The 16,387-nt window shown below is 34.9% G+C and overlaps 1 protein-coding gene across 11 annotated transcripts in view; it reads right to left on the reverse strand.

Annotated features, from left to right (window-relative positions):
• YEATS2 (YEATS domain containing 2) overlaps positions 1-16,387 on the reverse strand; it is a 97,810-nt gene that overhangs the window by 61,814 nt on the left and 19,609 nt on the right. For 9 of the 11 annotated variants that reach the window (XM_070466327.1, XM_070466318.1, XM_070466321.1 and 6 more), the window contains exons 2-7: positions 15,854-15,971; positions 13,915-14,012; positions 13,334-13,426; positions 10,470-10,715; positions 8,698-8,813; positions 2,571-2,732 (exon numbers count right to left, since the gene is read on the reverse strand). In XM_070466327.1, coding sequence (XP_070322428.1) covers positions 2,571-2,732; positions 8,698-8,813; positions 10,470-10,715; positions 13,334-13,426; positions 13,915-14,012; positions 15,854-15,953 — 815 coding nt within the window. In that variant the 5' untranslated portion in view covers positions 15,954-15,971. Of the gene's footprint in view, positions 1-2,570; positions 2,733-6,443; positions 6,518-8,697; positions 8,814-9,281; positions 9,339-10,469; positions 10,716-13,333; positions 13,427-13,914; positions 14,013-15,853; positions 15,972-16,387 lie in introns of those variants that run through there. The other 2 variants (XM_070466323.1, XM_070466324.1) reach the window with 2 other exon arrangements.

Consider the following 16,387-nt stretch of genomic DNA (forward strand, 5'->3'; position numbering starts at 1 on the left):
TATGTCTTAAAGGATAAATGGCAGATCTTAAGAAAGATAGCTATACTGTGTACATGTATGTAGACATAAGCATATGTATGTTTGTATAAGAAGACAGACAATAGGAAGATGGTATTCCAAGCAAAGAAAACAAATCTAGGTCACCAGTGGAATTCTAGGTGAGGTTAAATGAGCTGTACTGGGTATTTCTAAAAGGTTTCATAAATCAGGTATAGACTAAAACAAAATCACAAACAAGGTTTTTTCAACTCTAATGTCTGAGAGCCTATAAATGTAATTGCTCCTTTATCAATCTGTAACATTAGAATAAAACAAAATAGCAACACTTTCCCAAGGTTCTATCAAATGAAATATGTCAAGAAAATACAGGAAGTAAAAGAAAAAAACCTTGTTTGCACTGGAAAACTCTTAAACTGATTCATTCTCTTGGGTAGACAAGATAGAAAGATTCAATATCATAAAAAGTGTGAAAAAAAAAAAGTGTGAAAATTAATCATTAATTCAATGTGCTTTCAATCCATAAATCAACACTTAGATTCTAAAGTAATCTGGAACAACATATGTACTCAAGAATGACAAAGACAAAAATTGTAGAATAATAATAATAATCAGGGGAATTGCTGCTGCTGCTGCTAAGTCGCTTCAGTCGTGTCTGACTCTGTGCAACCCCCTAGACGGCAGCCCACCAGGCTCCCCCATCCCTGGGATTCTCCAGGCAAGAACACTGGAGTGGGTTGCCATTTACTTCTCCAATGCATGAAAGTGAAAAGTGAAAGTGAAGTCACTCAGTCGTGCCCAGCTCTTAGCGACCCCATGGACTGCAGCCCACCAGGCTCCTCCGTCCATGGGATTTTCCAGGCAAGAGTACTGGAGTGGGTTGCCATTGCCTTCTCTGCAGGGGAACATACTCTACCTAAGATCGGCATATTCTATTAAGCAAAACAATTACAATAGTATAGTATTAGTACAGAAGTCAAAATTATTAACAAAATCTAGCATCGGATCCATGTTTTTGGGAGAACTGAATGCATATGAAAGGACAGATCAGCTGATAATTGATATATACCTAAATATCCATATGAAGATAAATGTTCTGTACTAGCTACAAAAATCTCATTTCTAAGTAATTGACTTTTTGACCAACAATGCCTATCTTCCAGCTCCATTTCTAATCTATTTATTAGAAATAGATTATTTTTTGACCCCCCATAGAGATTTTCATTTCTTGTCCACACCAGTTTTCACTACCCATTACAGCTATTATGTAATCTCCCAATGTAATCTCCTTCTCTCCTTACTCAGCTTAGATCCCATGGTATATCACTGCTGCTGCTGCTGCTAAGTCGCTTCAGTCGTGTCCGACCCTGTGCAACCCCACAGACGGCAGCCCACCAGGCTCCCCCGTCCCTGGGATTCTCCAGGCAAGAACACTGGAGTAGGTTGCCATTTCCTTCTCCAGGTATATCACTACCATAATCTTATTATTTAAGTAAGGAAATCAATGAACTGGGAGACCAAGGTTTTGGGAGACTTGTCTATCTGCATGTAGAAGTCCTTAAGAGTGATGGCAAGAGTACTGGTAGAATATCAGCACACTAGGTGCTAAAACTGTTTTGAAAGAGGAATGACTAGGAAATCAGTAAATGCTCTCAAAAAGGAGAAGCAGCAGATCTTATGAAATTTCAAAGGAGAAGGAGTTTTTAGAGAAAAGGAGGAGAAAACTGATCTGGAAGTCACAAATACGGACAAAACAGACAAGCACCCACCTCTAGAACCAATGGTATACACGGTGTGTGAGAGGGAAAAAAAAAAACAGTTGCCACTTGAAAGTTTTCTCAGGAGAAGCAATGTTCTCAGGAATTAGGTTTTAGTTAAGAGTCAGGCGTGCTCTAAAGGAATGCTCTGAAGAAAGCTGAAGATACAGGAGATTTCACTGATAATAAACCAGAACCACTTCTACAATACATTCATATAGTGAACATGCATGTGATAGGTAACATCACATAAAGATGTGAACAATACACTTAATGAAACAAATTTTATAAAAGTGTATATATATAATGTGTGTGTGTGTGTGTGTGTGTATAAATCATTCCATCTTTGTGAAATAATCACAATAAAAAATTTCAACAGCTATGCTAGATTAAAAACAGAAAAAAATATCATTAATTAAGTTACTTCTGAGAGGGTGAGATCATGGGGAACTTACAACATTAAGTATTTCTATAAAGTCAGACTCCTTTATTAAATTCTAATATATTCTGATAATCATAAAAACAGTAACATTTTTATAATCTATATCTATATAAACAAGTTATTTCCAGAGGAGAGCAGAATAAGCTGGTATAAGTCATATGGTAACAACCTGACAGGCAGGGATGGTACCTGTTCAGTGAGACAGAAATCTGCAATAAAGAACCACAGCTAAGATTATATTGTGACTAAAAGCCAAAGCTGAATAAATTATTAATAATACAAGAATTTCAAAGGTGTGTTCTTAAGTTAAATCACTTTCCTTTCACTTCATTAATTCTGTACTTCTGAGGTTTAATAACTCAAGTAGTGCTCACCTAACTTCCACAAGGTCATTTGGTTTATAGCTGGGATGAAGAAAGAACCAAACTTTCTTGACAAAATGATTAATACTGGGTTCTCTACGAGAGCCTCGGACATATACCATCCACTTGTGGGTTGACTGGTCGTTTTCTTCTCTCTTATCAGGAGGTATATACCTAGAGTAGGGAGAAAAAAAATGACTTGAAATCTTTGTTCTAACAAACCAATTAACTACTACTTAAAAGAAGATTAAAAATCAATTACAAGAAGAAAATGGGAAAATTTACACATACATAAAGAGTAGACAACGTACTACTTACCAATCAATAGGTGAAAAAAGAAATCAAAAGAGAAATAAAAAAATACCTGGAGACATCTGAAAATGGAAATAGAGCATACCAAAACTTAAGTGATGCAGCAAAAACAGTTCTAAGAAGGAAGCTTATAGTGATAAACGCCTACATAAAGAAAAAAAGATCTCAAATTAACAACCTAACTTTATACCCTAAGGAACTAGAAAGAGAAAAACAAACTAAACCCTAAGTTAGGAAAAGGAAAGAAATAACAAAGATCAGAGTGGAAATAGAGACTAAAAACACAATAGAAAAGGTCAAAGAAGGAAGAGTTGGTTTTTCAACAAGATAAAATAGACAAATATCTTTACATAGACTTACCAAGAAAAAGGAGGGACTCAAACAAATAAAATCATAAATGAAAGAGATGTTACAACTGATACCACACAAATACAAAGGATCATAAAAGACTAAGAACACTTATACATCAACAAACTGGACAACTTAGCAGTAATGAATAAAACCTAGAAATAGAGACCCTACCCAGACTGAATGGTGAAAAAACAGAAATCTGAACAGAACAGTTACTGGTAAGGAGATTGAATCAGCAAACAAAAACTTCCCAACAAAGTACATTCCAGGACCAGTGGTTTAACGGGTGAATTCTACCAAACAGATAAAGAATTGATTCCAATCTTCAATCTCTTCCAAAAAACAAAAGAGGGAACACTCAACGATCTCATTTTATGAATCCAAATTACCAATACCAGAGCCAAATGAGGATACTACAAGAAAACAAAATTACAAGCCAGTATTCCTGATAAAGGGCTTCCCAGGTAGCTCAGTGGTAAAGAATCTGCCTGCCAATGCAGAGATGCTGGTTCAATCCCTGGGTTGGGAAAATCTCCTAGAGAAGAAAATGGCAACCCACACCAGTATTCTTGCCTGGGAAATCCCATGGACAGTGGAGCCTGGCAGGCTACAGTCCATGGGGTCACAAAAGAGTCACATACGACTGAGTGACTAAACAACAATCCTTGACAAAAGTAAATGCAAAATTCTTCAACAAAACATTAGCAAACAGTATTCAACAGTATATTAAAAGTATCATACAACATGAGCAAGTGAGATTTATTCCAGGCATACAGGATGGTTTGACATCTAAAATTAATGCAACACATCACATTAATGAAATGAAGGCTAAAAACTATATAATCATCTCAAAAGATGCAGCAAAAGCATTTGACAAAATTCAGTACCTATTCATAATAAAAATTCTCAACGAACTGCATATAGAGGAAGCATTTCTCAAAAGAATAAAGGCTGCACATGACGAGCCCACAGCTAAGATCATACTCAATGGTGAAAGCCAGAAGATTTTCCTCTAAGATCAGGAACAAGACAAGGATGTCCACTATTGCCATTTTTATTCAACACAGTACTGTAAGTCCTAGCCAGAGCAATTAGACCAAAAAAAAAAAAAAAAAAAGGCATCCAAACTGAAAAGGAAGAAGTAAAATTGTCTCTGCACAAAACAATATCATACATAGAAAAACCTAAAGACTCCATCACAAAACTATTAAATGAGTTTAGAATTGTAGGATATAAAATCAACATTTAAAAATCAGTTGTTTCTATACACTGACAACAAACTACCAGAAAGAGAAATTGACAATAATTTCATTTACAACAGCATCAAATACAATAAAACACTTAGCAATATAAGCAAAAAGGTAAAAGACCTATACACTGAAAACTGTAAGACACTATCAACTATATGTCAATAAACAAAAATAAAACTAAAAATCTATAAAACACTGATGAGAGAAACTGAAGAAGGCACAGATATTCTGTGCTCAAAAACTGGAAAAAGTTAAAATTTTCATACTACAATGCAATCTCTATCAAAATTCCAATGGCATTTTTTACAAATAGAAAAACAATCCTAAAATCTATGTGCAACCAGAAGAGATTCTGAATAGCCAAATCAATCATGAGAAGGAAGATAAAAGCTGAAGGCATCATGTTTCCTGGCTTCAAACTATATTACAAAGCTACAATAATCAAAACGGTGTTGCACTGGAATAAAAACACAAACCAATAGCACAAAAGAGAGAGACAAGAAATAAACTCACAGTTACTGATCATTAATTTCCAACAAGGAAGCTAATATATACAATGAGGGAAAGGATAGTTTCAATAAATGGTGCTTGGAAAACTGAAAAGCCACATGCAAAAGAATGTACTGAACCTCTATCCACACCATACATAAAATCAACTCAAAATGAATTCACAAGTTAAATTTAAGACCTAAAACCATAAAACTGGAAGAAGTATAAAGGGCACACTTTTTTGTATCAGTCTGGGCAATGATTTTTTGGATCTGACACCAAAAACAGAGGCAATGATACCAAAACAAGTAGAACTACATCAAACTAAAAAACATTTGCACGGGAAAGGAAACCACCAACAAAATGAAAAGACAACCTATGGAATGGAAAAAAATACTTCTAAATCATGTGTCTGATAAAGGGTTAATATTCAAAACATAAAGAACTCACAAAACAGCAAAACAAAAACAAAACAAAAATACCTAATTTATAAATAGGCAGGTGAACGAACTAAACTTCCAGTTATAAACAAGTCATGTAATGTACAGGTAATGTATAGCTATGGTGACAGATGGTAACTAAACTTATTGTGGTGATCATTTTGCAATATATAAAATATCAAATCACTATGCTGTACACATAAAATGAATATAATGTTGCTAGATCAACTGTACTTCAATTAAACAAAAAAATTTTTAAGGAGATAGATAAAGATATTAACACACACATAGGAATATTATTCAGTCCTGAGAAAAAAGTAAATCCTGCCATTTTTGACAACATGGATAGACAGACCTTGATGGCATTATGGTAAGTGAAATAAGTCAAGCAAAGAAAGACAAATACTGCTTGGTATCAGTTCTGTGTGAAATCTAAAAAGAAAAATCAAACTCATAGAAGCAGAGTAGAAAAATGGTTACCAGGAGCTAAGGGTTGAAGAAACTTTTCCATTAAAAAAAAAAAAACCCTAAGATTCAGGAAATATTTAACAGCCATATTACCTAATCAAAGTAAGACTTTGCAGTTAACCCTTTTCTTTAAACTTTTTTTTTGGGGGGGGGGGGGGTGTGGGAGGCCCAAAGAGGCATTCCCGAGAAGTTTTTGTTTTCTAATTATCAGGCAATTAAAAAAATAATAATAATAATCCTGCTTTTCCTGCTAAGTGGGTATACTAGGTAGAAACAAACTAGCATACTTTATTCCTGGATTAGGAAACCTCTAGCCTTTGGGGTGATTTCATTCAGGTTCAAAAGTGCTGGAACTCTGAATTCTTCTGTTTCCTACTCATTGCTGTCAAGGTTGCAAGTGGCTTCTTTGTCTTTAAAGAAAACAAGATATTTCCTTAAGTACTGACCATGGCAAAACTAGAATCCTTAGCCCTTCCTTTTGAGGCTCTGGATTTACTTCATGAAAGAAAGAAAGAAAGAAAGTGAAGTCACTCAGTCATGCCCGACTCTTTGCGACCCCATGGACTGTAGCTTACCAGGCTCCTCCGTCCATGGGATTTTCCAGGCAAGAATACTGGAGTGGGTTGCCATTTACTTCATGAGGCCTCCTTATAACATTCTGTTGGAAAATATGGTCATGGCCTTCTGTACATTCATCTACGTCTATGGTTTATCCTTAGCAATACAGTGGGCCAAGTTGCCTAACCCAGTTTTTCTTTATTAGTGCTCATGTCCTATCTTTTTCTTTGCTCTTCCATATATAAGAGCCAGCCTATGAATTTCATGAACCCTATCGGCATTTTAATCAGAATATCAACATATCAACTTTGGAAGAAGAGATATCTTTACAACATTGAGCTTTCCTATCCATGAACATGCTATACTGCTCTAATCATTTAGTTCCTTCATGTGTTTCAATAAAATTATTTATTTTCATAAAAGGCCAGCATATCTTGTTTGATTTATTATGCTACATTTTTTATCGCTAGAGTAAATGCATCTTTTTAAAGTTGTTTTCTAAGTCTGTCATACAGAAACAATCAACTTCTGTGTATTGATGATGATGATATTTAGCTGCTAAGTCACGTCTGACTCTTTTGTGATCCCATGGACTATATAGCCCACCACACTCCTCTGTTCTTGGGATTTCAGGCAAAAATACTGGAGTGGGTTGCCATTTCCCTCTCCAGGGGATGTTCCCCACCCAGGGACTGAACCCGAGTCTCCTGCATTTTGGCAGGCAGATTCTTTACTACTGAGCCACCAGGGAAGCCCTCCTTACTACTTTTGAAGTTTAAATCTCTATGTCTTTTCTTTTAGTTGTTATCTTAGATACTCTAACAATTATTCTTAACAAAGTCTAAAGTAAATCAATATTTTTACCTTCTTCCAGAACAAACAAGGACTTTATAACTCCCATGCCAATCATTCCTCTTCATTTATAAAGTCCACAGTTAGTCATTAAGTTCTAGCTGGCCTTAAAGCCCCAAATCCACAAATTAGACATAACTGTTTGAAAATGTCAGTAAATGTTTCTCCCCAGTCTTTTCATGGCCTGGTGAGCCTACCTGAATTTCTAATTTTGGCCTTTTCTGGGCTGACATATCTTGTACTATAGGTGAGACCTCAATACTACACATTAGTTCCCTTAGCTAAATGCATGCAAATTCTAAAATAACTTGTAAAACACAAACTTAATTGCCTCAGTCATATTTTATGCTTCTATTTAAATACTACTACAAACACTACTGAGCATCTTTGTATTATCCTGAGATTCTTAATGTCCTTCCTGTTTGTTATCATTGGTTCATTAACTGGGATTTGGAAGACTCCCCTGATATCTGATTCCCCTCCCCAGATAGTCAGTATAATTCTGAATCCTTTAGCTTCAATAATTGAATCTAATTTCAATTTTCATAAATATATCAATTTATTCACCAATCAACATTTACTGAACACCAACTACTTCAAGATACAAAAACAAGATATACTTTCTATACTAAAGAGATTCCAGTCTGATTTGGAAAAGATGTATGAAAATTGGAAATAATGATATAATGTGACAAAAATGACAAGCAGCATGGAGGAAATGCCTAGTGAGGAGAAGAGCAGATAAAGTTTTCTGAGGAAATAAACTTAAGCTGTTGAAGATTTATGTCTTATCCATTCCTAAACACTTGGCAAAAATGATGATGCTCCTACTAGACAGCATGAGATCACACCATTAGATAGACCTTTATCTTGGAGGAATTCTGTCTTCAAGACCTGCTCTACAACCTTTTGTTATAAATTTAAAACATTTTAATTTGGGCAACCAAACAAACATTTCTAGGAATTAGGTAAGGCCCCTAAGGACAGAACTAGGTCAGAAGTCAAAATTCCTCCAAAGTTATCCACACTTGTACACTTAATAAAATATATAAAAGAGGGACTTCCCTGGTGGTCCAGTGGTTGGGACTCTGGACTCCCTATGCAGGGGGCCTGGGTTTGATCCCTGGTCAGGGAACTAGATCTCATATGCTGCAACTAAGACCTGGCACAACCAAATAAGTGTTTTTTAAAAATACATAAAACTTTTTTTACTAAGCACAATTTTATTCCATGTCAAAGATGAACAGACACACTGAAGCAGTCTCAAGTTTCTGGAACTTCATTTACTTTTAAAACAACTAAGAGTTTGGGAAAAAGAATTCCTGAGGCCTATTCCTACTGTAATACTATGATAATAATATGCCAGGATATTACCGAAACTGGATGACTGAAAATGAGACAATTTAACTGAATACTCACTTGGACACATTGCCCACTACTATTGTTTTCTTTACAAAAAGTCGTGAAGTCTCATCTCCTGTAAGATCAGTATTCCGCTGCTCTGTTTTATGGGAGCCAGCAATACTAGAAGTGTCCTAGAAAAAAAATCATAATCAAGTTTCATTTTCAATTTGGACAATTTTCAATAGGTAGAAACCACAAAATCATACAAGGTACAAATGGACTAATTCAATTTTTCTTTTTTTTAATTACAAAATTCTCTGGTTTTATGGCTCCTCTCAGAGTATGAAAGAATAATTTTACTGTAATTTTTCTATTATAGAAAAAGTCTGTACACTGTAATTCCACATATATGTGTGCTTTTAATAGTCATACATAGAACGGCTTTATATATACAAATAGGATGTAGAAGGATACACAAGAAACTACTACAAAGGTTACCTCTGGGAAATGGAAATGGGTGGCAGGGTCAGTGAAATTTACCTTTTTTCCAATCTTCTGTACTACTACAAATTTTTCAGTAAGAAGAAGTTTACACATAATGGTTAATTTAAAGTTTGACTATGGAGATAGACAGCCAGTGTTTAAGACTTGGACCTTACATTTACTGGATGTATCATCTTGGTAATCACTTAACTTCTCTGTCTCAGTTTCCTCATCTATAAAATAAGGGTGATAATAGTATGCATCTCAGATTGTTTTGTACAATTCTTAGAAAAGTGCCTGGTACACAGTAAACACTAAGTATGTTACATGAACATGAGCATGTATATTACATAAAAGATAGCAGGTTTCTGAATCCTATGAGTAGCATGACCTAAATTCATCTTAATTAAAAAAGAAAAACATATGCAGTATCTTCCCATAAGTTATAAGACAACTAAATCCAAATATTAACAGTTCTGATTTGGGGTAGTGGCATTATGAATGACTTTTCTGTAGTTTAAAATTTTCAACAACGAACATAATGAATTTGTAATCAGAATTCTTTTTTTTTTGGGGGGGGGGGGGGGTCATGCCACACAGCATGTAGGATCCTAGTTTTCCCAACCAGGGATTGAACCCATGCCCTCTGCATTAGAAGTGCAGTCTTTTTTTTTTTTTTTCGGAAGTGCAGTCTTAACCACTGGACTGCCAGGGAAGGCCTCAGAAAATATTTTTATCAAAAATAATCAAATCTTTGATGTCTGAGTATATGGAAAGCAACCTGGGAATTTCCTCTATCACAGAACATCTGGTTGAGAAAAACCACTGGTCTTATCCAATGAGGATTTGATAGTCAAGTATTATACCATGAATTTCAGAACAGTGTGAGATCGGAATTTAAATAACTGACAGGATCAAAGAGTAATAAACAGTTTTCAATTCTACTTATTATTTTTCAAGTTTATTTCAGTTATTAAAGCATCTTAAAACATAAAATTTCAAAGAGGGAACTGCTGAAAAGACACTGCTCTTGAGAGAATAAACCTGATAGAATAGAAAGACCTTGGGCTTAAGGTACTGCCAACTCCTCAACATTTCTTTCCTATCTACATGAATGGCATCTGGGAGTTGGGTGATGCTCAGAGATTTGAATTGTAAAATCAGAAAGACAGAGGTTTAATTCTCAGTTCTGATACTTGTGGACAACTATAACCTCAACCTCATAGAGACTGAGTTTCCCCATCTCTAAAAGTGATAATTAACTTATATCTTATGGTTCCAATGAAATGAAATACTGTGTACATACTTAATTAAGTATTGCTTCCCTTCTCTTTTGGCTCCCTCCCACCCATCCAACTATATACCCTTCCAGTATTTCGGCTTGGTCTCTGCTCCGTGTTGCTTGAGAGTCTTTCTTCTATGTCCATATTGCTGTTAGTGTCTTTGTCAGATAAGAAGTCATTGTGTTGAGATAAAGAATCACTTTCTGAATGATTGGCTGATGGTGTTTCTGATCTCTGATTGGCAGGAGATGATGACCTAGATGGTGATTCCAAAAATTTCTTGATAGCAGGATGATTAAAAACCATTGTATCACATGTCTTTGACCCCTGCAAAAATGAAAGTAAGCAAAACAAACTTTAAATCATATCCAGCAAAAGTAAGCAAAAATTTGATCATTCCAAAAACCCTTATCTATTTTGGGATCATGCCTGTGCTGTGCTTAGTCACTCAGTCATGTCCGACTCTCTGTGACCCCATGGACTGTAGCCCACTAGGCTCCTCTGTCTATGGGATTCTCCAGGCAAGAATATTGGAGCGGGTAGCCATTCCTTTCTCCACGGATCTTCCCGATCCAGGGACTAAACTTGGGTCTCCTGCATTGCAGGCAGATTCTTTACCGTCAGATTCTTCACCTACTCCCATAAAACAGTGTCCAAATCAACAAAAACTACAGAATGAGAAATAATTATGCAAAAGTCCTAACACTAAAAGCTAAAAATGCAAGTTCTCAGAAGGTAAATGAAAAGTAAAGATAAATATATATTAATAGTAACACATGGAAGTCAGATTTGACTTTAAAAAGTAAGTCTCATATTGCTTGATTCAAATACATCATCCGCTCTAAATAAAACACTCCTGTAAGAAATATAAAGATTTTAAAAAAGCATATATAAAATGACTCCCACATAGGATAAAGTATAGCACAGTCCAGGACTGAAGCCAGCCTAGGGTATTTTTTGTGTTTTATTACTTATGCATAAAATAAGAAGTGTTGTTACTTGATACAAATAAATATACTGTACTACTGATACACTGTAGTTACTTCCAAGAAGCAAGTTTTAGAAATTATTTAATTGAAATTAAAATAATTGTTTTAGTGAGTAAGAGAGTCAGAGAATAGTGTTTCAGAGTTCAAAGCAACAAAGCTATTGTATTTCAAAAATAAAAGTTTACTTTAGAGCTATAAATGTATTTTGTTAGAGCAAACTAAAAATAAATTTTAAGTGGCAGATCATAATAGACAAAAATATACCTAAATATCCTTATATAAATCCTAATCAGAATATAACAAAAATCAGTGCATTTCTAGACCATCAAATAGCACAGTTCAGTACTGTTAGTAGTTTTTTTAAAAAAAGGACAACAAAACATCAAATGAATAACCAGCTCTTCAGAGTAGCTACAGTCCTATATAATGCAGCTGCTAGTGCTCACGTCCATCTTGTTGACTCCAATGGCAAGCTATATAACAGATGACACTGGAATCTGCCCTGAGCTGAACAGTTATCTCCCAAAAATTCTTGTCCACCTAGAACCTAAGAACATTTCTATTTGAAAATCCATTCTTTTCAGATGTAATCAAGTTAAGATGATGTCATATTGGATTTGGGGAGGCCTCACTCAAATGATTAGTGTACTACAAGAAGGAAAGTTGGATACAAATAGAAAAAGAGAAGACACAGAAGGAAAAGTCCATGTGAAGTTAAAGGCAGAAGCTGGAATGAGGCAGCTACAAGCCAAGCAATGCCAGGTACTGCCATTAACCACCAGATGCTAGAAGAATTCTTCCCTAGAGTCTTGAGAGAGCATGGCCTACCCAACACACCTTCATCTTGGCCTGCTAGCTTCTAGAGGCATGAGATAATAAATTCCTCTTGTTTTAAGCTATCAAGCTTGTGGTAACTTGTTATGGTAGCCTAAGAAAAGTAGTTCAGACTCTAAAATGTAATATAGAAACTTCTGCAGTAGAAGAAACTACTACTATCAAAGACTAATCTCAAATAATGCTTCAAATTTCTCTACGTATCATCAAAACTTGATACGCTACAGCTCCACAGGATGACAAGATGACCCATACATGACAGGTATCTCTTATCGGTGGAAACCACAGGGAATGACACAAAGCAGTATGCCACACACTCCCCTCCGAGAACCCTGATTGAATCCTGTCCAAAAAAAAACCAGTTTTGAAGATATTTTGGGGACAACCGAAAAATCTAAATATAGACTGGTCATCAGATAATATTAGGGGCTCATTCTCTTAGGTATTATGACTACACAGAAGACAATCTTAGGGGATTGAAGCATCTTAGGGATGAAGCATCATGATGCTTGGAACTTATTTTAAAAGGTTTCAGAGAAAAATAAAGATGATAAAGTAAACTTGGCAAATTGTTAAAATTGTTGAAGCTAAGTGATGCATAAACAAGTACTTATTTCACCTTCTCTATGTATTTGAAAATTTTCCAAAAAAGTAGGCAGGAAAAAAAATCAGGACTTCTTGAATAGGGTAAATCTACTGAAACTAAAAACTGCCATTCATTAGCAGTAAAAGGTCAGAGAAAAATCAACCGATCTATAATTTACTCCAAAGCCAACTATAATGAAATGAAGAGGAATAAGGCAAGTTAAAACTGAGTTACACTCATCATTTTATCTGCACAACCTAGCAACAGTGCTAACAATTAGTTAAAGAAGAATTAAGTAAAAAAAATAAAATGTCAGTTATCATTATTGACAGTGCAAAGAGGTATAACTGAAGGATATGAGTGAACACAATGATAGCTGTGTGTATTAATATATACCCAGCAAGGCAGGCTAGGCTTCTTGAATTCAAAAGGTCAATACGAGAAATTTTTGAAGGCAGGGATTCCACATCAACACTAATTGCTCTTCACACAACTATATAGGTGGCCAGAAATGACTGCTTATGAGGGTAACTTACCTCAGAAACTTTCAGAAGTCCTGCAGAAGCATAGTAGTTTGCAACAATGCAGGCACGAAGTTTATCCATCATCCTTCTTGCCTCAATTAGTCGCTAAAATAAACGTTAATTTTTTTAAAAAGTGGAAATAACAGAATATATACACAAAGAAGAAATGCAAATAACCCCGAAAAGTAATCAAAGAAAAACTAATAGAAATGACCATTTCCACCTTAAACTGGCAAAATATTTAAAAGGATGACAAAATATGATGCTTGCAAGAATATATAGACATATTCATAAAAATGTATATTCACTGATAAATGTCCACAAAGACATTTCTTTGTGGTTGTCCACAAAGCAAAAGAGCAGAGAGGAATTATTTTTTGGGATAGAATTTCAAGTGATTTTTAATCTTTTTCCACCATTTCATTAAAGAAAAAAAAAACATAGGTCTTTCTCCCGTGAAATGAGAAAGCACCTTTTAAAAGAACATCAAAGGGGAAAAATACACTATAATTCTACTTCAACAGATTTTTAAAAGTTCATTACATACAGTTTTTTTCAACAGTTTTGTTTTTTTCAGTGTTAGATCATTATACCTGATCAATGACCTCAATTTCATGTTCCTTATTCTTCATTTCAAGTGCAAATTGTTCCTTGATAATAGTCTCAATCTTCTGCACAGCAGCATCTCGAGCTGCACAAAGAACATAAAATAATCCAAGTTAGTATGCAATTAGTCAGTTGCTGTCTTGATTCAAGCAACCAAAGCAATCCAGGAACAGTACCTCTGAAGTGAAGAAGCCTAATGGTGATCACCACAACCAATAATGAAAAGTTAACATCGCTAACATTCAAGCAAACTGATCTTATGTTTTCTGACATGAGCTACTTGCTCTGTGGCACTCCTTCTAAAAATGCTGTCTCTAACCACAGCAGACATCAGACAAACCTAAATTGAAGGACACTATAAAATAACTGGCCTATATACTGAAATATTAAAGTCAAGAAAGATAAAGAAAAGTTGAGGTGACTACAAGAGACTAAAGAGATATAACAACTAAACTAACCGCATGATTCTGGAGAGGGGCAACAGTTATAATACTGGGACAACTAGTAAATCTTGAATGTGGACTGCAGATTAGATGTGATATAAAATGTTAAAATTTCCTACTTCTGATACTTGTACTGTGGTTACATAAGAAATTTGTTCAAAGGAAATACACAAGTGTTTACAAGTGTCTAATGTATCTTCTGATGATTTAGAAAAAATGATGTGCATATATATCTGCTTGCATACATGCACTTGTGTGTTTGGGTTGGGGGTGGGAGGAAAGAATGATAAACCAAATGAGGCAAAATGAAAACAACTGGTAAATTAACCTGGAAAAAAGACATACAAGTTCTCCTTGCCATTTTTCTGACTGAAACCATATCAAAACAAAATTACCAAAAAAGAAAAAGAAACCTATGATGATTCTGAGAGAAACATGTGGTGACTTCCGAAAAACCATAACCTCAATGGAGAAAGTAAAGAATTAGCTATAAGGAGAGGCAGTCTGTGACCTAAGAGCAGTTCATAAGAAGGCAGAAGTTAAGATCTAGAAAGCAAGTCAGTAGTTTCTGATCTCAACTACCTGAAGGATAGAGCAAAAAAGACAACGTCTCTGAAAGCAATTTAATTCAGATAATGACTACTCAAAGTAATATGTAATTCAAAGAGTTAAAATATCGTACTATGAAATGTAGATTGATTACAAGAGAATAAAAAAAGTTGAATGACTGCTTGAAAAACCTGGGATTTTGCATAATGATCCCGTGTCTGTATGAAAAAACTATCACCCAGGCTTTGGGGTATTTAAAAAATTACAGAGAAAATTTGGACCCTTGATCACCCATGTCATTTTCTCCCCATAATATATGCCACTAGACTGCCAATTTAAAACTAGTGCTGGCATAAGCATTCTTGTGGATATGCCTGCATTGAAGCAAATGACTAGCTTTCCTCCTATCTGATGAAAAGAATAGTGCCTAGAGTTTTATGGTATGTATCCTTATATACATAACCAGCTGATAATCTTAGGGGAGGCTAAATAAAAGTCAGAGACTGTTAAAAAAAAAAAAAGTCAGAGACTGTTATCACTGAAGGTGAGTTTTATCATAAGCTCCTCAGAAATAATTCTAAAATATCTCTTTCATGGAACAAGGAAAAATAAAGCTAATAAAATATCTGGGAACATATGTTGGATTAGATTTAAATTGAAATTATGATGTTTCCTAAAACCATCAGCTTTCCCAATTCTTATTTTTATTATAAAAATTGATATGCCACGCAATGCATTTGAATACTGACTTTAAGTTTCATGATACTTTCATATTTATTGGACTTATTGAAAGCAATAGCTTAGCTAATCCCTCTCATAAACTTCTTCAAAATATACACAATAGTGGTAATGCATTTCATTTAATTTCCTATAAATCTAACAGGAAGGCATATGTCAACAAAGAAATAATTTCCTAAGCCAGGTGAATTTCTACCTGAATTCTCAATTGCTTTATGCCGTTTATTCGGAAGGGCCACAGATACATCCTCATAATCAGGGTCAGTTTCTTTGATTGTTCGCTTGATGCCAGACATGATGACATTCGTTCTTCACTGTGAAGCAATAATAAATTAATTAATAACACTGCTTGGTCTCAACACTTACACATGTACACACATACGAAGGGAATAAATATTATGTAATACAGAAGCTTGTAAGTCTGTGTAAATACACACACATCCTTTTTAAAATCAAAGGCATAACTAACTTCCAAAGTTCACGGAAAAAAAAAATTACCATCATCTGTTACAAAACAGATTTGGATTTCCCTTTCAAGAGAAAATACTTTAACAATGCAGCACATTGTTTAGACCTTCCAAAAGAAGCCTGGCTTTCACAGAAGGGCCTTCATAAGGAAAAGGAAAGAAACTAGATTTTCATGAAAACATGGTAAGCCCACACAGTATCCTGGAATCCACAGTACATCAAGTGTATTACAGAATATGAGCAATGTGTCTCTGTAAATAAT

Source organism: Odocoileus virginianus, chromosome 4, assembly GCF_023699985.2.
Source record: "Odocoileus virginianus isolate 20LAN1187 ecotype Illinois chromosome 4, Ovbor_1.2, whole genome shotgun sequence".
In the NCBI taxonomy this organism is placed as follows: domain Eukaryota; kingdom Metazoa; phylum Chordata; class Mammalia; order Artiodactyla; family Cervidae; genus Odocoileus; species Odocoileus virginianus.